The sequence below is a fragment of the Taudactylus pleione genome, unplaced genomic scaffold (assembly GCF_031769625.1).
Source record: "Taudactylus pleione unplaced genomic scaffold, aTauple2 ptg000366l, whole genome shotgun sequence".
NCBI classification, from domain to species: domain Eukaryota; kingdom Metazoa; phylum Chordata; class Amphibia; order Anura; family Myobatrachidae; genus Taudactylus; species Taudactylus pleione.
Window position 1 is genome coordinate 10,584,118 of NW_028284767.1, and position 26,862 is coordinate 10,610,979.

The following is a 26,862-nucleotide window of genomic DNA, read 5'->3' on the forward strand; positions in this document are numbered from 1 at the left end:
TTATTTTAATAATTTAAGACATTAACCATCATATAATCTGACCATTTGTTTACCCACTTTATTAAAAATTATTTCACAATTTAAATAAAAATTTCACTCGCAGAAAAGAATTAAGAGTTTGTTAAAGTTCTTGGAAAAGATCACATATATATCAGAAACCAGCTCTAACATTTGTTCAGCAGATAACAGAAGTATCATACTCAGTAAGTAATGTCAATAAGAAGGACCGATGGTTCCATAAATAACAATTTACATATTTACAAGGTTGGGACGCAATACAAACTTACACTTACTAAAAACTACCTTAGAATCATAGCAGCAGCTTAAAACAACTTTCTTTTACATGGCAAAATGGTATCACCTGTTCTTCAATAATGGCACACCCTTGTTGTCAGTGTATTGCCTAAAAGCAAATACCAGAAATAAGGGAGGTTTGCATATTCTTTCCCTATTAAATATAAATATTTCACCTTAAGCGCCGTACACGTAGCCTACCCTTAGGCGCCGCTGAGTGCCCTGGCCAGCAGAGCAAAGGCATCTAGTTACACAGGTGAGGTTTGTTTGATGCTCTTAATAGTTTACCTTGGGGGGAAAAAAAAACAAAAAACACTTGCCACAAGTCCATGTGCTGCCATAGAGTATTTTTTCTTTCCCATGAAGACATAGCATTCAATATAATTAACAATATTCTCTGGCATAAAAGAGCATTTTGAAGAATCTTGAACTGTGAATATTACAGATCCAGTTCAGGATATTTATGAAAATGCGTCCAATAGATTATGAGCATAAAGATAAGTGTAAATAGGGGGCCGGTATTAAATAATAAGAGGGCAGTTTACAGTTAACACAAAACTGACTGCAGCTCTATTGAAGGTTTTCATTTCATTCCAGTACATGGTCATTCAGGATAAGGTTTCTGGCTAAGAAGCATTACTTTCTCCCCATTACCCCTACGCTTTCACTTTCTGCCAACACACTGTACCCCACTCCAGCACTCACACTTCATTAGAGCACATGCTGTAGTACATGCTTGCCTTTTATAAAGCTACACTGTTATGGGTTGGCAAATGCCCTTGGTCAAGTATAGGCTAAGCAGGGGCATGCAGTATCAGGACAGAGGTAGATAAGTGGTTGCTTGAAATCCACTTTTAGCCGGATTATTTGTCCCCTGCCTTAGCACCCCCATTAACACTAGGCTTGGACCTGCTCTTTAGAGAAAAGCGTTTCAGCAGACGCCGTGAAAAACTGCCGCTTTTCTTCCTCGCAGAAGTGGAAGAATTTGTCAGGTCATCATGGGACTGACTGAGGCCTGCAGATCGATGATGCCAGCGGAAGAGAAGTTTCGTGCCGCTACGGAGGAATCCAACTGCAAAGAAGTAAAAATAAAAAGTTAGGTATGAAGGAAATCATACGGAGAATAAAATCCCTTTTCTGAAGGCTAGATCCATTTTTTTTTTTTTACATACATCTATACAGGATGTACCACACAAGATCTGAATTCTGGAACCCCTCCCGAATATTGTCTAATCAGTTGTATGAAAACATGTTGTAGCAACAGTGTGGGATACTTAGGAGGATGTGCACCTCAAATCACATATAGGGCCGTATTCAATTTGAGGCGTTAAGTCCGGATCCGCGGTAGTTTACCGCCGATGACGTCATTATCGCCTGTTTTGGTTTTACCCCGTATTCAATTTGAAAGACTTTCCGCCTGGAAATGCAATGTAATAGGCGGTAAAGTATCGCCTATGAATGTGAGATGGTAAAGAGTGCAGAATTGGGGTTTTGGGGTGCAACGTTGCGGGAACCCCCGTGCAGCCTTCAGACAGTCCCCCAAAGGTAAACTGTGTCATAAATTTTTGAAAAAACACTTAAGGGCACACCAAAAATTTACTTTGAATTTGGGGTAAAAAAAAAAAAAAATTCGGGGGACAAAGTTAAAAACTAGCGAACTTGACTCTGGGAGGGGGGGTCCCCAAGTATGCCCCAGGTGTTTTTTTTCATTGCAGGTGCTTGCGGAAGGTAGGTTTTTCACGATTTTTTTAAGTCACTTTAGGAACTTTAAAATATACTGAACCCCATTTTCAAGTACCCCAAATTTGATGGGCATAGTTGTTTTGCCCTAAAAAAACTTCTAAATGCTCTTCTGCATCACCTTATTCAAAGCCACATTTATGCATCTGCCGTGGCTATGAGAAACCCCGACGTCCTTCAGGAGTTAAAAATGGGGGTACCCATAGTGATCCCCTAAGTCTACACATCTTTAGGGGGATCCCTTCAATATTTCCCGTAAATTCCCGGTTTGTTTAACCTGTAAAAAAAACAGGGTAAAAATGACATAAGGACACCCCCCCCCCCCCCCCCCAAAAAGCCTTGCCAGCCAGTGGTGGTTTCTAAAAATATGGGGAACAAAATGTGTAGGGTCCCACTGTATTTTAGAAGCCAACCCAAGGCTGCAGGGACCAGTTCTGTTTTTAAATACAGGTGGGAAAAAAACGTGGGGATCCCCCTATATTTAAGACCAGCACAGAGACCCAATCACCGGGGCTCCAGGTCCAAAGCATTAGCACCCCAAATCGGTCAGCGCAAGCATGTGATCTCGGGGTAGTTGGGGACACCCCAAAGAAGGGTCCCCCCCCCCCCCTCCCGAGCACCACAGGCTTACGCTGAAGCCCAGGGTTCTTCCCCATACCCCTGGTTCGGTGGGTATGGGGGGGCCAAATAATGTAAAACTATTGTGTTTTACAGTGGAACTACAAGTGCCAGCATGCCTGACATTTTGCACTTGTGGAACAACAAGTGCCAGCAGACATGCGGCACCTGTAACTTCACTGTAAAATAAATAGTTAAAAAAAGACAAAAACACACACACCGTGACAGTATAACTTTATTACACATAGCTACACATTCATACATACTTACCTATACCAGATGTGTCTGTCCCCGTGTCCAGTAGAATATCCTTAATGAATGGCTCTGCAAAAAAAAAAATCATACTCACCTATATCCTGGCGCTGGTCTCCGCAGTAATCCAGGAACTTGGCAAAACAAAAAAACGATTTTACACAAACCACACAACCGCTATCAGTATGTGTGTTGCCACACATACTGATAGCTCCCGAATGCCATCTGACGGGACTGAACGGGGCTTTGCAGTCCCGTGAGCCAATCAGCGACCGCACTAACTGTAGAGCGCCCACTGATTGGCTCCTGCTACTGACAGTTCCCACGTGGGCAAGTCACACCACGTGGAAACTGTCAGTAGCCGGAGCCAATCAGCGGCCGCTCTACAGTCAGCGCGGCCGCTGATTGGCTCACGGGAGGTGCCAGCTCCGTGCATGTCCCGTCAGCTGGCATTCGGGAGCATTCGGGTGATCCATCTACTATTGGGAGTGTAAATGAGAAAACCACCAGCAGACTATACGTAGTGTGTAATGAATACTCCCCTTATTAACTAAAGTGCTGAAGCAGACCACACTGGTCTTGCTGGGTATGACAAATATGAGAGCGTGTGCACAGATGAGTAAACAATGGGAAAAGACTCCAGAGTCACAGTGTAATCTCAAGTCAGCTATGAAAATACCATGTTGTTGATTCAAAACCTTTATAATACATGTTTGTAGGATGGGGCCAAGCTACACAAAAAAAACACCCCCCTTCTTGTAGAATCTAGCTACGCCATGGTCAATGTCTGAAAAAATAGATCTTTCAAAAAAATAGAGTACTTCTATCAAATATGATTGAACCTAAGATAATGAAGGGGCCTCTGATCAGGTACACTTCCTAAGAAGGACCCTCTTAGCCATGGTTAGAGCAATGGTGAGAAAAGGAAATAAGTCATGGCCAGGTTGTCCCTGAAGAAGAGGGACCCATAAATTGAAATTGCAAAAAAGCAGGGGAATTATATGAAATGACAGCCATAAACCATTAACTGCATTAATAAACAATAAGATCTTATGCCTGCCCCCCCCCCCCGAGTTTGCCCAAGCGGTTTGCATTTTAAAATTCAAGTTCCTGTGTCACAAAGTGTTTCCGCTGTATGGGGAAGATATGTGCCCGATTAATGAACTTTAAAGTATTCACTTTTCACCACCCTGTAAGAAACACATATAAAGTGTTGGGGTAATATTTAAGCATAAACTCAGAGGGATGTTGACCAGAAATGAAGGCATCCCAAGCCCTGTATGTAGAAGACCAGGGTTAAGGGGTGTTAATATCAACCAGTTCTGAGCAGAGGTGTTTAACAGAAAGTGGATCCTTTAATTAGTTGCAACAAGGTTGCAGATTTCTGCAAACCAGTAATCTAAAATGCTGCATTTCAACCACTAATCAGTGTAAATAGCATTGCAGGCAAATCTTTATCAGCTGGAGAAAATTTATTTAGGCCAATTACCTTTGTGGTCTTTAAGGCTTCGAGTCTCCAATGCCCCAGTGGAGCCCATATCAGAGTCCAGTTCATCTAGAGATGGTCGATCGGAAATGTCTGATCTTGTGGTATCATCAGCATCTTGGCTAAGAGCAGTTGTAACATCAGTAGGGAAATAAGAAGAAGAAGAAGCGTCCAGTATTGACTCCTGAAAACAGGTGGATGTACCCTGCAATGTGGCATCCATAGAGGCTGCATATCCAAGTGAAAGTGCCATCTCATCCTCTCCAACTGGTACCTGTGGAGAAAGTTGGAACAGGTGTACATTTTCAAAAATCACATTCTCCAATATTAATAACGACCACAACAGAAAACCTCATCTCAACCTAGAGTGGAAGGGCAGACATACCTTTGATACTCCTGAAATGATCAGAGTGCTACGTTTGGTGGGAGTCCTCTTGGCAGACTTGTTGCTGGGCTCAGTTAACTGTCTAATAGCAGTCTCTGCCACTGGGTCCAGCTTTATTGAGGTTGGAGAGCCCCCTATTAATAAAGAAAAAGTTAAAGCAGTTTCTTAGAAAAACATTTTCCTCCTGATATCAATCTTTATAATAGAATGAACAAGGCTATAGTTAGAGGTGTATCCGGATGGTAGATAGACAGTCAAAAGGTTGATAGTTTTATGATTTTTAGGGTTAGGATTAGGGTTAGGCTGCGGAAGGAGACAGTTAGGGTTAGGGGGTTTGGTATAAAAGAACTACATGAAAAAGATAGACCTAGATCAGTGATTCCCAACCTCGGTCCTCAAGGCACACCAACAGTCCAGGTTTTAGTGATATCAATGAATCAGCACAGATGGTTAAATCAAAATAACTGAGGTACTAATTAAGACACCTGTGCTCAACTATGGCTATTCTTGAAACCTGGACTGTTAGTGTACCTTGAGGACCGTGGTTGGGAACCCCTGGTCTAGAAAGACCCCACATGGTAGACAGTCATTAGGTCGACAGGGACAAAAGGTTGGACACACAAAAAGGTCTACATGTGGTGTCTATCTAGACATTGTCAACCTTTTTAATGTAGATCTATTGACTGGAACCCACAGTTAGGCACTGTGGGGCAGTGGCGGGGGGGGGGGGGGTTAGGGTAAGGCACCAGGGGGAGGATTAGGGTTAGACTTAAAACAACAACAATAAAAATAATGTGACCTTCTCTGTGACGACCATTTGCATGTACACCTACTGACCATGTTGACCTAATGTCTGTCTACCTTGTGGTGTATACCTATTGACTGTATCTAGATGCTGTCTCTCTCTCCTTCCATACCCAGCTAGAGGTAATAAATAGGGAGAGAGAAGTTTACCATTAACTCACAAATCACTGCATTTGCTTTCTGTATAGCACTTCAAAAAAGAGCTCATCGAGAAAAGGAGAGTTATGGTAAAACTTACCTTGGTTAACTCTTTCTTCAAAGTCCATAGGGTCCACAGGGAGACATTGGGGTGTAAGTGGGACCTGGAGGACCGGACACCAACAGCAAAGCTTTCCAATCCCAAGATGCTCCTGTCCTTTCCCCTATACCCCGTCCACAGCCTGAGGGCACTTCATTTTTGTTATCAAGCCCAAGGCAGGAGCAGGATAGGAGAGGATGACTGGTACACTGAGGAATCGCATTCTCACACAGAAAAGGAATCAAGTGACCAGGAGAAGAAGCCCATGGAAGCTAGGAGCATCAGGGCGGGTGCCGTGTGGACCCTATGGACTTCGAAGAGTTAACCAAGGTAATTTTTGCCATAACTCTCCTTTTCTTCTTCAGGATCTATAGGGCTCCACAGGGAGACATTGGTAATGTCCCAAAGCAGTTGTTCAAGAGCGGGAACATTCCTGAGCTGATAGGAGAACCCTACGACCGAAGGAAGCACCCTGAGAGGCAAGTGTATCAAAGACATAAAACCTAAGAAAGGTGTGGACAGAAGGCCAGGTGGCAGCCTTGCATACAGTGCATCCGGAAAGTATTCACAGCGTTTCACTTTTTCCACATTTTGTTATGTTACAGCATTATTCCAAAATGGAATAAATTAATTTTTGTCCACAAAATTCTACACACAATATCCCATAACGACAACATGTAAAAAGTTTTTTTGAGATACTGAAGTCGGCACAGGAAGGCCAGTCTGCGTGTAAGCCTGTGAGATAGTCATGCAAATCCATCTGGCCAGAGTCTGGGCCTGATTCAGACCCGCTCGCAAGCGGGTCGATGGTGGCCCAGTGCGTATGCGCACGATAGAGCCGGCTCCTTCGTGCGCATGCGCGAGACCCAGATAGCGGCAGGCAAATCGTCGCTCCGGGTCTCGTATCAAAGGGGGCGTGCTGTCGATGTTGAGTGACAGCACGCCCCCTTTGGTGGGCGGGCCAGGGGCGTGGCTGCCCAGACGGAGGCTTTCCCATGGGAATGCCTACCGTCTGGGGCCGAAAGCACTCTAGGGCTTGCGGCAACGAGACCCTACCACAAGGGTCTAAAGCCCGATGGTCGCGACGGTCTTGACCATCGCAACCATCTTCCAGGCCGCTCGCTATAACTGTGGGTGGCCACCCACAGCTATGCGAGCGGCCAGGAGGCCGCTCTAAAAAAACAGAAGGCCGGCCCTGATTCAGAGCGAGCGCTCTGTCAGAGCGTCCGGCTCTGAATCAGGCCCTCTGTTTGTTAGCTGTCCATCCCTTCTTGAGGAATCCACATAGGACAAAGAGGGAGTCCGATTTCCTGATGGAAGTAGTGCGGTCCACATAGATCTTCGGAGCACGACCACATCCGAGGCCTCACCTGCCGAGAGGTCTGGTGAATGAAATGCTGGAACCACAATTTCTTCATTCAGCTCGGAAAAGAGAAACCACTTTGGGAAGGAAACCTGGGAGTGTACGAAGAACAGCCCTGTACTGAGGAAATATTAAAAAGGGGCAGCGACATGAAAGCGCCCCTAAATCAGATACCCTACGGGCAGATGCTATAGCCAGAAGAAAGTCTTCGCAGTGAGCCACTTGACATCCACTGATTCCAGGGATTCGAATGGGGAGGTTCCTGAAGTGGAGCACCACTGACAAATCCCATGGAGCTACAGGAGGGACAAGAGGAGGCTGTATATATGAACACCTTGCATGAAGGTGTGAACATCCGGTATAGCAGCAATTCTACGCTGAAACCAGATAGACAAAGCAGAGACCTGCACTTTCAGAGATGCTAGGCGGAGGCCTAGATCCAGACCAGCCTGAAGGAAAAAAAATTGAGAAACCTTAAAGACTTGCGGGTCATAGTTTCTTGGAGCACACCACTGGAAATATGTATGCCATATTCTGTGGTAAATCCTGGCTGAGGCCGGTTTACATGCTCTGAGCATGGTCTGGATCACAGAGCTGGAGAAACACTTAGCCGTTAGGAGGGATGTCTCAAGAGCCACACCGTTAAAGACAGACAGGCTAGGTCCAGATGTAGACATGGATCCTGAGACAACAGGTCTACTCATAGAGGAAGTTGAAGAGGAACATTTAAGGAGAGCCTTTGTAAATCAGAGTACCAATGACGTCTAGGGCCAAGCCGAAGCTATGAACAGAACTGTGCCCCCCTCCTGTCTGAGCGTCAAAGCACGCGAATAAGTAGGGATATTGGAGGGAAGAGATATGCCAAATGGAAGTTCCATTTCACTGACAATGCGTCTATGAAGGCCGCGTCGGGGTCCTGTGTTCTGGCTCCATAAATTGGAAGTTTGTTGTTGTGTCTTGAGACCATGAGATCCACTTCCAGAAGACCCCATTTGTCCACTAGAAGCTGAAAGACTTCTGGATGTAGAGACCATTCTCCTGCATGCACGCCGTGACAGCTGAGGAAATCCGGATCGCAATTGAGAATCCCTGCGGTGAACACTACGAAGATGGCTGGGAGACTGCGTTCGGCCCATGTCAGAATGCGGGACACTTCTGTCATTGCTGACTGACTTAGAGTGCCCCCATGGTGACTGAGGTAAGCCACAGCCGTGGCGCTGTCGGACTGTACTTGTTCTGGCCTGTTTTTCAGAATATTCTGAGCCAGAGTGAGAGCTCTGTAGATTGCTCAAAGTTCCAGGATATTAATTGGTAACACTGCCTCGACTGGGGACCATCTGGCCGGTTACTGCACCCCACCCTCTGAGGCTTGCGTCCATGGTAAGGAGAGCCCAGTCCGGGATCCGAAAGGGACGACCCTTGTTCAAATGGGAAGTCTGTAGCCACCAGGCTAGGGACAGGCGAACCTCTGGGGGGAGGCTCATCATCTGGAATTTGAGCAGATGGGGTAGCCCCTTCCACCTGGAGAGGATCAGGTGCTGTAGGGGCCTGGAGGGTAACTGGGCGAACTCCAACATGTCAAACGTGGACTCTATTTATTCCAAGGCCTGCATTGCAGAGTGAATTGACACTCGGTGATTGTGGAGCAGTCTGCGTGGTCTGCTGGATTGCTGAAACTTGTCCGGAGGGCTCCCAAATGTACCATCCTTTGAGAGGGTGTAAAGCGGTGTTCCCGCATAAATGAGAATGATATCTATGATAGTCCGTACATGCAGGCCAACTTGCACAATATTGTCAACTTTGCCTGTGCAGAGATGTGGCAGGATGACTTCACTGAGAGATATCTTTGAAAGATATCTTAGATATGTAGAAATCGTTGGTGGTACAGATCGTACCATGTGCTTTAGGGAAGAGTTTTTCCAGTTGATCAGCCAACCGTGCATTTGAAGAAAGGCAATAGTTACCTGTAGATGCCGGTGAAGAGTCTCTGGGGAGCTGGCCAACAGCAAGCGTTTGTCCAAGTATGGGAGCAGTCTGATCCCTTGACGACAAAGAGAGGCCGCCATAACTGCCATGATCTTGGTAAAGACCCGGAGGCCGTTGTAAGGCCGAACAGCAGAGCCTGAAATTGGTAATGTTGCTGTAGTATAGCAAACTGTAGATATTGAGAAGGCGCTATTGGAAAACAGGTAGTTAAGCGTCCTGAATGTCTAGTGATACCATAAAATCCCCAGGCTCCAAAGCTAGGATAATGGAACGGAGGGTTTCCATAGGAAACCTGGGCACCCTGATAAACTTGTTCAGAGATTTGAGGTTGAGAACAAGCCAATGAGACCCATTGAGCTTCTGAACTAAGAAAATGGAAAAATAATAGTCCTTGCCTCGTTGTGAGGAGGGGACCCGAATAACTACTCTTGAATTCAGTAAAGCCTGAATGGATTTTTGGAGCTGCAGGGCCTTGGTTGGGTCTGATGGAGCTCCTGTGTAAAAGAACGGATGTGGAGGTTGCCTCAGGAATGAGAGAGCGTATCCATGGGAAACCATTTCTCTCATCCACACATTTGACGTGGTTTGATGCCAAACCTGGGCGAATTGAAGTCGGCCTCCCACCCTGGGAGCCCCCCAGGGAGAGGCCCGCTCAGTCAGGTTGTATGCTTGTCCTCAGGCTTGGCAGGTGGACGTCTAGTAGCCCAGGCCAATTTGGCCCTAGACTTGGAGGCCTTGGTTGAGGTCTGCTGTTGTGGAAAAGACTGACCCTTGGCTTTTCCTTGAGGGCGAAAGGACAGAAAGGATGATGTCCAAGGCCTTGTATTATATGCAGATGGCAGGAATGCCGTCTTGTTAGATGCCAAAGTAGTCACAATTTTATCCAGTTCTGGGCCAAATAGGATGTCTCCTGTATAAGGCAGAGACTCTAGAGCCAGTTTGGATTCTGAATCTGCTTTCCAGGTATGTAGCCAAAGAATACGGCGGGCCACTACCGAAGTGGCAGATATCCTGGAGGCCAGGAGAGCTGTATCCATAGCTGCTTCACCTAAGTAGGAGGCTGCATCTCTAATGCGAGATATGTAGGACAGCTGTTCCCTCGAAGCATCAAGGGAAAAAGTCTCTTCTAGGGCCTCTGCCAAACTCTCAATGGCTTTGCCACCCAGGCCGTATCTCTAGCAGGACGAGTAATGGCTCCTGTAAGAGTATTTTGATATATGGCAAGTTTCTATACGTCTTTCTGTAGTCTATTTCAAGGAGGTTGCAGTATGAATGGGAAAGGTGGCATTTTTAACCAGATGTGTTACAGGAGAATCCACTGCTGGGGAAACTTCCCATTTAGTACAATCAGTAGCTGGAAGAGGGTAAAAGGAACTGAATAGTTTTGGAATTTGAAACCTTTTACCAGGCATATTCCAAGCTTCACTCATGTGATCAGATAGCTGGTCAGAGTGAAGAAACAACCTTTGGTCGCTTAAAAAGTGCGTGTTTTTTTTTTAATGTTTTTTTTAGGAGCGGGTTCATCTTCTATTTGTAAAATAGTTTTAACAGCTCTCACAAAGAGCAGGTATATTTAGTTTAGTTTAGAGGGTGGCTCCTCTTCTCCTGAGATGGAGTCAGAGTGAGAGAGATCTGCGTCTTTTGCCTTCCCAGATGATATCTCAGAATCAGATAACTGTGGATTGGGAAGATATCATACTATGTTTAGTAGATAAAGCCTTTTCCTTTTGCAGCATTTGCTGAAAAACCGTAGAGGTATTAGCCAAACTCTGCACAGAGGTAGACAGTACGTCTAGCCATGGCAGAGGCAAAGGATTTGCAGGGAGTACCTGCTGTAGCCATCCCATAGGGGTAGCTACCACAGGGACTGTTATTTGGTCCGCAAGTTTTGCCAGCATTTGTGAAAAGGCAGCCCAGAGTGAATCCTGAGGGAGAGACACCGTGGCAGATGGGCCTGGGACTGTGTAACAAGGAATACAGAGACCATCCTGAATGAGGTCCTCTGTGGCTAAGCACGCAGAACAGAACATACAAGACAGGAGAGTAGGAGAAGCAGCATCAGGATGCTTGTTATTCTTTCCTCTGCCAGCCATAGCCACAAGAATAACAAAATACACAGTATGATACAGTGTAGTGAACAGCCTGGATAATATGGCACAGTGTAGCGTGCAACCGCATTATAAAGTATGTGACAGCACTCACAAGTATCTGGGAAATGTGAAGTACAATGAACCCCTTATACCTTAGTATGTCAGGGTATAGTAGAAAAAAGGGAAAGGTATAAGCTGTACAGTATAGAGAGATTACCGCTAGCACAAGTCACATAGAAACGCAGAAAAACATTACATTACATGTTTACAATGGGTAACTAAAATCAATTACACAGACCACAGTGGCCGGTAGGTATACAGGGAGACTAGACCGAGCGTTTCCGGAGACCTGCTTGCAGAAAATGTCTGCCGCACATCTCTGGGGGGGATATTACGGCGGAGGGTGAGGGAGAAGCAGCCCAGGGACACCAAGACAGCAGTGGAATGGCGCCCTGAACTGGGGGAGGGGCTGCAGGGAGAGCTCCTTCTCCCCTTGCTGACATTAACCACTAGGCCCCCTGGCCTCCTTACATATGCCCTGCGCCAGTATGTTATATGCCCCAGTGGTCTAGTGCAGTCGTGGCTGCCAGTGTATCCACAATTTTGTCCAAATCCAGGCCGAACAGGACCTTATCATTATAAGGTAAACACTCCAAGCCCTTCTTGGAGTCCACATCTGCCCTCTGCCCTCCGAGAACAAAGCCACAGGGAGCGGCAAGCCGCAATAGCCGCCGTGGAGATCCTGGCATTCAATGAGCTGACATCCAAGGCCGCATCATTTATATAAGTAGCCGAATTTCGCAGGTTGCCCACAGGATTCAACTGTTCCCTTGTCTCATCTGAAGATAAGGACCCCTCCAGGGTGTTTGCCCAACATTCCATAGCCCGAGCAACCCAGCAGATAGCCATAGCTGGTCTGCACGCGGCACCTGATACGGAATGAATGGACTTCAGGCAAACCTCCACCTTCCTATCAGTAGTATCGTTCAGGGACGATGTGGAAGGCATAGGGAGAGACGCGCTTTTAACCAAGCGTGTAACGTGGGAATCCATCGCTGGTGAAGTTTCCCATTTAGAGAAAAAGTTCTCAGCAAATGGATAAGCATGAGCCAGGCGCTTCTGCGGCTGGTAACGCTTCCCAGGATTTTTCCATGTCACCTCCAGATGGTCCACCAGCTGGTCGGACAAAGGAAAACAGCTGCGGCTGCCTTTACAGGCTTAAAAAGAGCATGTCTGGACTTAGGTGCTGTAGGATAGTCCTCCTCTATGACCAATGCCGCATGGACAGCTTGCATCAGATCCGGGATATATATCTTAGACTTGGACTCCCTCTCACGTAAGGAAGGGTCGGAGTCCGAGTCATCCGGGATCTCCCCATCCTCAGAAGACACCTCGTCATCATCACACAGAGTAGATTGGGACAACGACAAAAATCTTTTAGCTGATCTGCCCTGAAGGGCCTCCTCCTGTCGCACTTCTGCGACATTTTACAATGCAGTGGGAACTGTATTAACCCACTGGGGATATAGCACCTGTAAGGGTGCAGCTGCCTGAAGCAGGCTCTGAGAGGGCATAAGCTGCTGTGGTGCGAACCCCAGAGAGGAAAACACAGGAGGAGTAGCTAAATGTCCCGCAATGGCCATAAGTGCTTGTGCAAAGCACGCCCACGAAGGCTCCTGCGGAGTGACAGGGACCGTAGAGGGACCTGGAGGAGCATAGCACCTCAAACATAATCCCTCCAGTACCATGTCTCCCACCCTAAAGTCGCTGTACATTGTTTTTACAGGACAGCTGGGCGGAGTCACATAAGGCATATCACTCCAACTGCCAGACATAGTGAAGAGGATAGAAATATAATGTATGTGACCCCCTGCACAGAATTAACAGACTGAGGGTGTACCCTGACAACACCTGTGTTAGGGCACAGAGATAGAGAACAGGTACAGGAAAAGTAAAATGGCTGTCATTAAGAAAATGAAACTCAGACAGACAGCGCTAGCATACAGTCACATACAATGCAGAATAATAAAAAATACCTGCACTAAAACACACTTTACTGGTCAACTACGCAGACTAGCGTCTGGTAGGACAAAAGTGCTACATACACGGACCACCGTCCAGGAGTAGAGGTATGTAGGGGGACCCGTACTCAGCACCACCTGTCTGCTTTCTGCGACACTCAGCCAGGAAGATGGCCACTGGAGACCACTGAGGAGCGGAGCTGGAGGAGGGAAGCTGACACAGCCCAGCCAGACTGCGGTGGAAAGGCGCGCCGTGCAGCGGGGAGGAGCCGGCTGTTATGAAGGCTGCCTCCCCTGGCCAGCATTTAATCCCTAGGACACTGGAGCGTTCCGCAGAACTCCAGCCCAAAGTCCCAAGTGGCTTAATGGGGACGCACGACTCAGTGCCTGGCCCCACTTGCTGTCATCCCCAGGGAATACCCCGCCCTGAGGGAAAAGACTGCGACTCGGCACGGACCACCACGGGAACACGCCACTTACCTGCGTTCCCATAGTGACCGGCCGCAGTCAAGGGATCCTGCGTGGTCCCTGCTAACCAAGACCTCAGAGGCCCACAGAGATCCCCGGATCAGTACCGGCGCCGGCGGGATAACGGAGCGACAGCGCGGACGTCCCCTGAACTGTCCTTACTGTCGCTATGCAGAAGCAAGCTTCTTTTAAATAAAAAAATCTTCGGGGGCTGTGTCAACAGCCCTCCTGCGCGTCAGTGACCAGACTCCAGCCGGGCACTCAACGAAACAGAGGTGCCTCTGGCCCGGGGGCGGGTTATAGAGGGAGACCCAAGTGCATCCTGGGAAGAAAAAATTACTGCGTAAAGTGCCCGACTCACTCAGCATCACCTATAACCAAGGTCACCTTGTGGACCCCCTATGGACCCTGAAGTACAAATTCTTCTATTTCTGTCAACAGTTTACACTTATATCATCCCATATTATTCTGCTAGCTGTTACAATATGAAGCCATCTATAGTTTCTTGTGATATCTATGACATAATAAATAGAATTTATACCATTGCTCCCATCAGTGCAGACAGTAAGCATGTGGGTACAATATTCATGTGGCATCCGTGCGGACAGATAAAAATAGGCTTTGTATTTGAAACTAATTAGTCACCTTCAGTGCTTGTATACCCTTCTCCCTTAACAAAGCAAGCAGTTCCATTTAAATTTGCAGTTTGGCCACCGGTTTAGCTCAGAGACTATAAGATGTATTAAGTATATCTGACCCTGTTGATTGTGCAATTAATCAGCATACTATCTTGGAGGAGTGGTGAAGTACAACAAACACACACACACACTCTATACACACACATACACTACTGCTGGTGAAAAGTACATATGCAGTACTGTGCTATTAGCGTAACCCAGTCCAGGTGTCACTGAAAAAGTTATCCAATACCTATATCAAAAATTACTTGCCCCCTAAACTTAATAAGTGGTTGAAGCATTTGGTGGTAGTTGCTGCTAAAGGTGGCACAGACAACCAAAGATTAGTCTTTCACATCGCTGTAGAGGAATTTTGGCCCAGTCTTCTTTGCAGAATTGCTTTAATAAATCCACATTGGAGGGTTTTCGTTCAAGAACTGCCCATTTAAGGTCTTGCTACAGCATCCCTACTCAATTCAAGTCAGGACTTTGACTAGGCCACACCAAAACCTTAATATTGTTTCTTTTAAACCAGAGATGGACTCGCTCTTGTGCTTTGCATCGTTTTCTTGCTGCATAACCAAATTACACTTAAACTCAGATCACGGACTGATGACCGGACATTCTCCCTCAGAATTTTCTGGTAGTGAGCAGGAGTCATTCTGTCAATTATGGCAAGTTGCCCAGGCCCTAAAGCAGCAAAGCATTCCCACAACATCACACTGCCACCACCATGTTTGTCTGTTGGTATGATGTTCTTATCGTGGAATGATTTGTTAGGTTTATGCCAGATGTAACGGGACCCATGTTTTTTTTTTTTTAAAGATTTCCATTTTTGACTCATCAGGTGACAGATCATTAGCCCAAAAGGCTTCGGGGCTATCAATGTGCTTTTTGGCAAATCTGAGACAAGCCTTTATGTTCCTCTTAGTTAGCAATGGTTTTTGCCTAGAAACACTCCCATTGGATACTATTTTGTCCAGTCTCTTTCTTAGTGGAATCATGAACTCAAACATTGACAGAGGCGAGCAAGGCTTTCACTTTCTTATAGGTCCATCTAGGTTCTTTTGTGACTTCCTGAATGTATTGTTGATGTGTTTTGGGGGAATTTTGGTTGGTCAGCCACTCTTGGGAATATTCACCACTGTTCTAAGTTTTCTCCATTTGAAGTTAAAATGCCTTATAAATGATTTTGTAACTCTTTAAAAGGAGTCAAGGCTAATATTTCAATAACTTGGTCTACTGGAATTTCTTTTGATCGTGGCATACTGTGCTGCTTGTTGAGATCTTTTAGCCAACTTCACATTGCTGGAAAGGTTCTATTCAAGTGATGTTTAGATTCAACAGGGCTATCAGGAATCAAGCCTGATTGAGTCTAGTCTAAAATGTTCAATGAACCAAATTGAACTGATAATTGGTACACCTTAGGGGGCAATCACTATTTGACACAGAGCCATTTGGTGTTGAATCACTTTTTTCCCTTCAATAAATGAAATGATCATTTAAAAACTGTATTTTGTGTTCACGCAGTGAAGGGAAAGAAGATCAATTCTGAAAGACTTAATTGAGATCATCTATGGATGGGAAATGTGCAGTGTACTCGACTGGACAGGAGTCACACAGTCATCCAATGTGGCCCTCATTTCATTTCAGAGGAGAATAAGTAGGACAGCTGTTGTCCTCATGTCCAGAAAATGGCTTCTCTCTGTTCTGAAAGTCATGCCCAGCAGCTCCAATCAAGAAATAGTTGATGTTCCAAAGAGCCAAGCATAAACCTTATTGTACAGTTAAAAAAGAAACAAAAAACTAAAATTCAAATTTTACCACTGCCACTTGGAGAAGAGCCAGGAGAGCAGCTTCGGGGTAAGATGACTGGCTTGTTCTCCGTAACTTCTACTTTTGAGGGCGAACTCGCAGGAGAATCTAAAACAAAAAAAGTCACACAGGAAGGACTTGGACTTTATTATACACATTCAATGTTTTTTTTTAAATTAATACAACCACATTGCTATCTAAACTATACATCTAAAAAACAGATAAAACTAGCTAAATATGAACAAAGCCATCTAAGATTAACAAAATGGTAAAAAAAAAAAAAACTTACCCTTGTTAACTGTCTTTCTTCGAAGCCCATAGGGTCCACAGGGAGACAATGGGGTGTAGGTGGTACTTTTTCTATCCCAGGATGCTCAGGTCCTTCTCCCTATACCCCACCCACAGCCTGAAGGCTGAACTCAGTATTGTTAACAAGCCCAAGGCAGGAGCAGGAGCAGGATAGGAGAGAAGGAAGACAGATACACTGAATAATAACACTAACACAGAGAAGGAAACAAATGACCAAGAGAAGAAACCTATAGAAGCCAGGTGCGTCAGGGCGGGTGCCCTGTGGACCCTATGGACTTCGAAGAAAGAGTTACCAAGGGAGTTTTACCTTAATTCTCCTTTTCTTCTTCTTCAAGGTCCATAGGGCTCAACAGGGAGACAATAGGGATGTCCCAAATCAGTTGTTCAAGGGCAGGTACGCTGCCCTTGAACAATTAGGCAAACTGAAGAATTCGGCCTCCCACCCTGGTGGCCCCCAGGGAGAGGCCAACCCCATCAGGATGAAGGCTTGTCCTCAGATTTCGTAGGTGGACATCTAGTAGCCCAGGTCTGTTTGGTCCTAGGTTTGGAGGCCTTAGTGGATGCCGACCGCAGTAGAAAGGACTGACCTGTAGCTTTTCCTTGGGAACGAAAGGCTTCTGAGGCTTCGTAGTAGATGCAGAGGACAAGAACGAAGTCTCGGGAGCTGCCAAAGTAGTCACAATCTTGTCCAATTCTTGGCCAAACAGGACCTCCCCAGAATTCCAAAGCCTTTTTAGAGTCCGAATCTGCCTTCCATGAGCAAAGCCAAACAATACGGCGGGCTACCACGAAAAGTAGCAGATACCTTGGAAGCTAGGAGACCAATATCCAAAGCCGCCTCTCCTAAATAGGAGGCTGCATCTCTAATGTGAGATATGTAGGACAGCTGTTCCCTCAAAGCATCAGAAGGAAATGTATCTTCTAGGCCCTCTGCCCAACTCTCAATGGCTTTTGCCACCCAGGACGTAGCCCTGGCAGGACGAGTCATAGCTCCTGTAAGAGAGTATATAGATTTTAGGCAAACTTCAATCCTTTTATCCATAGTCTCCTTTAAGGAGGTTGCAGTATGGATAGGTAAGATAGAGTTCTTAACTAGGCGTGTCACGTGGGAATCCACTGCAGGGAGAACGTCCCATTTAATCCAATCAGTAGCTGGAAGAGGGTAAAAGGAAATCAAGCGTTTAGGCAGCTGAAACCTTTTACTTGGCTTAGTCCATGCTTCACACATGATCAGATAGCTGATCAGAGTGGAGGAAACTCTGGCAATACTACCTTCTGTTGCTTAAATAGTGTCTCTTTTGCCTTAGGAGTGGGTTCTGTTTCTTTTATTTGAAGCAGATTTTACTCACACAAGTGCAGGTATACTCAATTTAGAGGGGGGCTCCTCCTCTCCCGAGTGGGAGTCAGAGTGAGAGAGGTCTGTGTCTTCTGCCTCCCCAGATAACTCAGAATCTGGTGGACTGGGAAGATAACACAGCACGTTTAGTATGTTAACTTGGTAAGGGTTTATCCTTTTGCAGCATTTGTTGAAAGGCTTTAAAAAGGTAGCTACCAGACTCTGTAGAACGTACGTCTACCCATGGGGGAGGCAAAGGATTTGCAGGGAGTACCTGCTGTGGCTATCCCATGGGGGAGCTACCACAGGGACTGCTAGGTGGTCCGCAATTTTTGTCAACACCTGTGAAAAAGAAGCCCAGGGCGGGCCCTGAGGAGAGGATGCAGGGGCTGATGAGCCAGGTGACGCATAACAAGATGGTCTATGTGCATCTTGAGTGAGATCCTCTGAAGCGAAGCCTGCTAAACAGGACTTGCAAGACACCAGAGTGGGAGTAGCAGACTGCTTGTTATTCTTGTCTTTGTTAAACATAGCTGCAAGGATAATGTAGCACACTATCTGGACAGTACAGTGAGCAACCCAGATATATGTACAATATGTTACAGTGTAGCGCGCAAGACAGATATACAGTATGGGATAGCCCTCACAAATATAGGTAGATTTGAGGTACAATGAACCCCCTATACCTCGGTATTCCAGGGTTATAATGAAAGAAAGGGAAAGGTATAAACTGACAGTTGAGAAAAGATGAGAGATATGGTAAGAACTTACCTCTCCTTCTTCGAAGTTCATAGGGTCCACAGGGTTGACCTTGGGGTATAAGCTGGATCTGGATCCACAAGCACCACGCAGTTAAAGCTTTAGCTCCCAGGATGCACTAGGACCATCCTCCTCCATACCCCGTCCCCGATCCACAGGCACCTCAGTTGGTAAGTAGCCAAGGCCGGAGGAGGAAAAACTGAGAGAAGGAAGCCTGGAACTCACAAGAACCATACTCACAGAAAGGGAGACGGAAAACAGATGACCAATAACACAGCCCGTATGAAGCCAGGTGCGTCAGGGCAGGCGCCCTGTGGACCCTATGGACTTCGAAGAAAGAGATAACAAGGGCAAGTTCTTACCATATATCTCATTTTCTTCTTCAGGGTCCATAGGGGGTCCACAGGGTTGACCTTGGGGATGTCCCAAAGCAATCCAATTAAGGGCGGGGACGCTCCTGTGCTGAGAGGAGAATCAGGCACCCAAAAGGAAGCATCCTGAGAGGCGAAGGTGTCAAAAGCATAGAACCTCAGAAAGGTCTGGATGGAGGACCATGTGGCCGCCTTACACAGCTGAACAGCCGAAACACCACGGCAAGCTGCCCATGAGGGGCCCACAGACATAGTAGAATGAGCCTCAACAGAGGCTGGAACAGGCAAGCCCTCCTGTGTATAAGCCTCAGAAATGGCCAAACAAAGCCATCTAGCCAAAGTTTGTTTCTTGGCTGGCCATCCCCTCTTGTGAAATCCAAAAGAGGATGAATAAGGAGTCAGACTTCCGAATGGAACTAGTCCGGTCCACATAGATCTTAAGAGCCCGGACCACATCCAAGAAGGCCTCACCAGCCGAGAGGTCAGGTGACTGAAAGGCTGGCACAACAATTTCCTGATTAATGTGGAATTTAGAAACCAACTTAGGTAGAAATCCTGGATGAATGCGAAGCACCGCCCAGTCCTGGTGAAATATCAAAAATGGGGGACGACAGGAAAGCGCCCCCAATTCTGACACTCTCCTGGCTGAAGCAATCACCAGAAGAAAAAAGAAAAAAAAAAAAAGAGTCTTAGCAGTCAACCACTTGAGGTCCACTGACTCTAGTGGTTGGAATGGAGGCCCCTGGAGGGGCCGAAGAACCACCGCCAAATCCCAAGGAGCCACTGGGGGAACAAAGGGAGGCTGAATCCTTAGAGCACCCTGGAAAAAGGTGCGGATATCTGGCAGTGGAGCTATCCTTTGCTGGAACCACACAGATAGTGCGGATACATAAACCTTTAAAGAAGCCAGGCGTAAGCAGAGGTCCAAAACAGACTGAAGGAATGCCAAAATCCTAGAAACACGAAACACTTGAGGATCGTAATTTCTCGTGTCACACCACTGAAAATAGGTATGCCACACTCTGTGGTAGATCCTGGCTAATGCAGGCTTGCGTGCCCGCAGCATCGTGCTGATGACTGAGCTAGAAAAACCCATAGACATTAAGACAGATGTCTCAAAAGGCATGCCATCAAAGACAGACGACGCAGGTCCGGGTAAAGGCAGGAACCCTGAGACAACAGGTCCGGACATTGAGGCAGAAGGAACAAGTGTCGATGGAGAGACTCCGAAGATCTGATTACCAAGGACGTCTGTGCCAAGCCAGAGCCACCAGAAAAAGCGTGCCACCGTCCTGCTTGAATTTCCGAAGAAGCCGAGGAAGCAGGGATATCGCAGCGAACAGGTATGCAAACTGGAAGGTCCATCTCACCGACAGAGCGTCCACCAAGCTTGCTTTGGCATCTTTTGTTCTGGACCAGTACACGAGTAACTTGTGATTGTGACGGGAGGCCATGAGGTCCACCTCCGGCAGGCCCCATTTGTCCACAAATAGTTGAAAAACCTCTTGGTGGAACGACCATTCCCCGGGATGCATGTCGTGACGGCTGAGGAAGTCCGCCTCCCAATTGAGGACTCCTGGAATGAACAGTGCCGAGATGGCTGGAAGGTGGCCCAAGTCCTCCCAAGACAGGGTGCGTGACACCTCTGTCATCGCAGCTCGACTGCGAGTGCCCCCTCGATGGTTGATGTACGCCACCGTGGTGGCGTTGTCGGACTGAACCTGCACAACTTTTCCTTGAAGAACGTGACCTGACAACTGGAAGGCCCTGTACATGGCACTAAGTTCCAGAATGTTGATCGGGATAATTGCTTCTTCCGCTGTCCAACAGCCCTGAAGTGAAAGTGTTATATATATATATATATATATATAGAGAGATAGACCAATAAAATTTTGCAAATCAATAGATGTTTTTAGCATAGTCATGGCCAAGGTTATGGGCCTACCCATCATATCCAGGTAACCTCTTTCGGGTAGGTCCCTAACATACTAGGGTTCAAATCCAGAGAGCAGAACCCCCCAAAACTGGCCCAGCCAAGCTGCCCCACGGCACCACCATAGTAAGAAAAGTGCAGTGTAAAGAGATAGTTAGGAGCAGCTGCAGCTGCATATAAAGAATGAAAATAAAAAAGTGAAGTACATATAGTCAGGTGCATAAATATTGGGACATTGACAGAATTTTCATATTTTGGCCTCTATTCACCACCACAATGGCTTTGAAATGAAACAAACAAGATGTGCTTTAACTGCAGACTTTCAGATTTAATTTTAGGGTAATTACATCCAAATCAGGTGAACGGTGTAGGAATTACAACGGTTTCTATATGTGCCTCCCACTTTTTAAGGGGCCAAAAGTAATGGGACTATCAACTCAAAAGCTATTTCATGGACAGGTGTGGGCTATTCCCTCATTATTTCATTATCAATTAAGCAGGTATAAGGTCTGGAGTTGATTCTCGGTGTGACATTTGCATTTGGAATCAGTTGCTGTCGACTCTCAATATGAGATCCAAAGAGCTGTCACTATCAGTGAAGCAAGCCATCATTAGGCTGAAAAATCAAAACAAACCCATCAGAGAGATAGCAAAAACATTAGGTGTGGCCAAATCAACTGGATGGAACATTCTTAAAAAGAAAGAACGCACCGGAGAGCTAAGCAACACCAAAAGACCCGGAAGACCACGGAAAACAACTGTGGTGGATGACAGAAGAATTATTTCCCTGGTGAAGAAAAACAGCTTCACAACAGTTGGCCAAATCAAGAACACTCTCCAGGAGGTAGGTATATATGTGTCAAAGTCAACAATCAAGAGAAGACTTCACAAGAGTGAATATAGAGGGTTCACCACAAGATGTAAACTATTGGTGAGCCTCAAAAACAGGAAGACCAGATTAGAGTGTGCCAAACAACATCTAAAAAAGCCATTATAGTTCTGGAACAACATCCTATGGACAGATGAGACAAAGATCAACTTGTACCAGAGTGATGGGAAGAGAAAAGTATGGAGAAGAAAAGGAACTTCTCATGATCCAAAACATACCACCTCATCAGTGAAGCACGGTGGTGGTAGTGTCATGGCGTGGGCATGTATGGCTGCCAATGGAACTGATTCCCTTGTATTTATTGATGTGACTGCTGACAAAAGCAGCAGAATGAATTTGGGCAATATTATATGCTCATATTTAGTCAAATGCTTCAGAACTCATTGGACGGCGCTTCACAGTGCAGATGGACAATGACCTGAAGCATACTGCAAAAGCAACCAAAGAGTTTAAGGCTAAAAAGTGGAATGTTATGCAATGGCCAAGTCAATCCACTGACCTGAATCCGATTGAGCATGCATTTCACTTGATGAAGACAAAACTGAAGGGAAAATGCCCCAAGAACAAGCAGGAACTGAAGACATTTGCAGTAGAGGCCTGGCAGAGCATCACCAGGGATGAAACCCAGCGTCTGGTGATCTCTATGCGTTCCAGACTTCAGGCTGTAATTGCCTGCAAAGGATTTGCAACAAAGTATTAAAAAGTGAAAGTTTGATTTAGGATTGTTTAGTTTGTCCCATTACTTTTGGCCCCTTAAAAAGTGGGAGGCACATATAGAAACCGTTGTAATTCCTACACCGTTCACCTGATTTGGATGTAATTACCCTCAAATTAAATCTGAAAGTCTGCAGTTAAAGCACATCTTGTTTGTTTCATTTCAAAGCCATTGTCGTGGTGAATAGAGGCCAAAATATGAAAGTTCTGTCAATGTCCCAATATTTATGCACCTGACTGTATATATTAAACACACAGTGAAGGGTTAAAATGTGTTATAAAGGAAAATGTGTTATAATGCAGTGCCCTGAGACAGATCAACCAATACAATCCAGGGGGACTCACGCCCCAAAAATGAACCAAAGTTGCACTACAGTATATGACTTGAAGGACTTACCTAGAATTGTGCCTAATACCAGTGTGCATATACATTACCATACTCCATGCTTTGAAACCAATAAGAAAGGGTGCTAATCCAGAATGACGGCGTCTCCTTTCCCTCAGAAGTGCAATAAAGCACATTAAATGTTGTGAGAAGAACCCAGTCCGGGATCCAAAAGGGGCAACCCCTGGTGAGATGAGATGCCTGAAGCCACCAAAATAGAGACAGGTGCACCTCCGGAGAAAACATAATTTAGATAGAACAGCCCCTGCAGGGGCCTGGAATGGAACTGGGCATATTCCACCATGTCGAACACTGACACCATGGACCCTAGAACACGCATTGCCGAGTGAACAGACACCCGGCAACTGTTCAGGCAACTGCGCACCCGCAGTTCCACGGAGGAGATCTTTTCTGGGGTTAGAAATATCCTCTGCTGATGAGAATCCAGAAGGGCTCCCGAATGAACCATCCTTTGCGAGGGAATTAGGGAGGACTTTTAACAATTTATTAGCCCCCCGTGCGCTTGCAGACAAGCTATCGTCAGTTGTAGAAGCACCTCCGGAGAACTCGCCAGCAATAGGTGGTCATCAAGATACGGCAGAAGTCGTATACCTTGGCTCCGTAGATGGGTAGCCATGACAGCCATAATTTTGGTGAATACCCTTGGAGCCGTGGAGAGGCCAAACAATATCTCTCCATTGAATGGTAATGCCTCCAGGCCCTTCTTGGAATCAGCATCCGCCCTCCAAGAGCATAACCACAAAGAGCGACGAGCAGACACAGCTGCGGCCGAGACTCTGGAGGTCAGTAGACTGGCATCCAAAGCGGCCTCACCAATATAGGCAGCGGCATCTCTCACCTGTCCCACTAAAGCTCTCTGGACCTCAGGAGCTTCCTCAGGAAAGGTATCCTCCAGGACATTGGCCCAGCTCTCAATGGCCTTAGCCACCCAGGAGATAGCCATAGATGCACGGGCCACAGCCCCCGAGAGAGAATAGATGGATTTCAAGCAAGTCTCCACTGTCCGGTCCGTGGAATCCTTTAGGGAGGAAATGGAAGGCATAGGCAGTGTAGCACTTTTGATTAAGTGAGTAACATGAGAATCCACCACAGGCGGAGATTCACACTTTTTGCAATGACCTGCAGGTAACGGATAACTAGAAGCTACACATTTCTGCGGCTGGAACCTCTTACTAGGCAATTGCCAGGCCTACGCCACATGGTCTGTCAGCTGGTCAGAGAGAGGAAAAACTGCTGAAGTCACTTTTGCCTGTTTGAAATTCGGGCATTTGGATTTAGGGGCCGGGGCATCATCCTCTATATCAAGAATGAATCGAACCGCCCTCAACAATGCTGGCACATTAACAGAAGACTAAAGTTTCCACCTCCTGGACAGGGGAATCCGAGTCAGAGTCCTCAGGCAATCCCAATCATCCGAGGACGCATCAGAGTCCGATAGTTGCGTAGACTGGGATGACATAACAGGGCGTTTAGACGCCTTCTGAGGCTTGTCACTCCTTAGCATAGTTTGAAAAGATGAAGATGAAGCCGCCAAACTCTGGACTTAACTAGAGAACACATCCACCCAAGGTGGTTGACCAGCCTGTGGAAGTCCCTGGAAGGGAATGACAGACTGCTGAGTTACCAGAGGAGACTGCATATGTAGCGGTAACCCCGGATAGGTATTAACAGGCTGAGGCCCAGGGGTAGACAATAATTACCCTGCGATGGGAGGATGGCAGTATGTGGTAACCCTTTATGGGGGAGAACAGCTGGGACCGCCAGGTGATCCGCGATGGAGGCCAGCACCTGAGAAAACACCGCCCAAGGAGGGTCCTGTCCCATAGTTGAGGGACCAGGCAACTGATAGCACCTCACACACAGCCAATCCTGTGATAAATCCTCCTTATCAACCCCTGCAGCGCAGCGCCTACAGGAGAGCAGAGTGCTCAACTTCCTTGTCAGACATGGCTGACTAAAATAAAATTGTATTTTATTGTATTTATATTCACATATATTATATATATATATATATATATATATATATATATATATATATATATATATATATTATATATATATATATATATAAAAAAAAGTGTAGTACACGGCGCTAAGTCCTGTAAAATCAGATGCAGTTTTAATGAATGTTCATCAACTGACGCACTCCCCAGATGTATCGGGTGGCAGCTCCTACTCTCATGTACTACTGTTCAAACAGCGTAAAATCCTGGAAAACAAAGGTGACCGTCGCCAGAAGTAATCACCCTCTGTGCAGATGGGGGTGTACCTTGTACAGTGGAATACACCACTTATGAATCAGCAAGAACAACCACAGAGAATCTTCCAATCTCTGGAGACCACAAAGTATCTCACTCCATTAGAACATGGTATATAAGCATAAGGAGAAAAACAGAAAGACCATAGTGTAATACTGTACACACAAGTTTATTACACACTAAAAAGCATATCAAATGCCCGTACATGAAAGATAGAATATCAAAGCTTATCTGTAGATAATTAATTGACATTAAAAAAGGAGCAATCCTTTTTTAATGTGAATTCACTGAGATTGTTTTAGTGCCCTATTGCAATGATTTTACTACTAGGATCTATATTTTTTTATTAATTTTTTTTATATAATTTTTGTAATTATTATTAATACTATTGCTTATGATAAATATTGCCATTCATTTTTATATCTGTATAGTTCATATAATCCTCTAATATGGATTATATTGCAAATATATATGTAGTGACACATTGATTTTATTCATGGTGTTTGTAATTTTTTAATTGTCTTAGGTATTTTATTGTTTTAATCATTTATGTATTTCATGTATGCACTTTAAACTGTACTGGCTATATATATTTCCCTGCCACCTATCATGTACTGTATAAATTATTCTCTGTAAGCACTGACATAAGCGAAAGTATAAGGCAAAATGGCCGCCGGCTGAACACTAGAGGTAAAAAACTTGACAAAATGGCCGCCGCATACTAAGCGTGTATTCCAGAGAGGGTTGTAGCGGCGCCTGGAGCTGATTACATTGTGACCGATGCGGCTTATCCAGTGCGCCGGTACATCCTTACCACGGGGGACACATAGGTTAGAACTCCAGGTTGCAGTAGGAGCTGTAAGAGGTGACGGGGTTTCCACTTCCGCGAGTTGAAACGCATGCCCAGGTTACTTCCTGGATGGTGGAACGCATGGTATGGAACACGTTTTTGGCGGTACACACGCCCACTAATAAGGCTGATAGGTTGGGGTATATATAGACCATAAGTAGCACCCTCTGTTATCCTCCTGATGAAGTCCAGAACTAATGTAACGGACGAAACGCGTTGAGGTGGTGTGTGGCATGACAGGTGATCCACTACCAGCGACACATATCTACAGATAAGCTTTGATATTCTGTCTTTCATGTACGGACATTTGATATGCTTATTAGTGTGTAATAAACTTGTGTGTGTAGTATTACACTATGGTCTTTCTGTTTTTCTCCTTATGCTTATATACCATGTTCTAATGGAGTGAGATACTTTGTGGTCTCCAGAGATAGGAAATTGGAAGATTCTCTGTGGTTGTTCTTGCCGATTCATAAGTGGTGTATTCCACTATACAAGGTACACCCCCATCTGCACAGAGGGTGATTACTTCTGGTGTAGGTCACAGAAATATTATTGTATTGCACTAGGAGGCGCTCTCTCTCTCCACCTTTGTTTTCATAATATATATTACATATACATACACACACACACACACACACACACACACACACACACACATATACACTGGGAAGTACGTAGCACACAACTTGGGAACCCACCAGCATGCAACACCCAGGTCAGCAGATATGGTACCGTGTAGCACACAACTGTACGTGACAGACCTCACAAATACTTGAATTTATATAAGTGAGATCAAA

General features: G+C 45.8%; 1 protein-coding gene across 1 annotated transcript in view; it reads right to left on the bottom strand.

Moving 5' to 3' along the window:
* The window catches only part of C2CD2L (C2CD2 like), a 56,259-nt gene continuing 29,397 nt past the window's right edge, over positions 1–26,862 (bottom strand). The window contains exons 11-14 of the mRNA XM_088444584.1: positions 16,247–16,345; positions 4,776–4,909; positions 4,394–4,664; positions 1–1,366 (exon numbers count right to left, since the gene is read on the bottom strand). Of these exons, the coding sequence (XP_088300710.1) occupies positions 1,158–1,366; positions 4,394–4,664; positions 4,776–4,909; positions 16,247–16,345 (713 nt within the window). The 3' untranslated portion in view covers positions 1–1,157. The remainder of the gene's footprint in view (positions 1,367–4,393; positions 4,665–4,775; positions 4,910–16,246; positions 16,346–26,862) is intronic.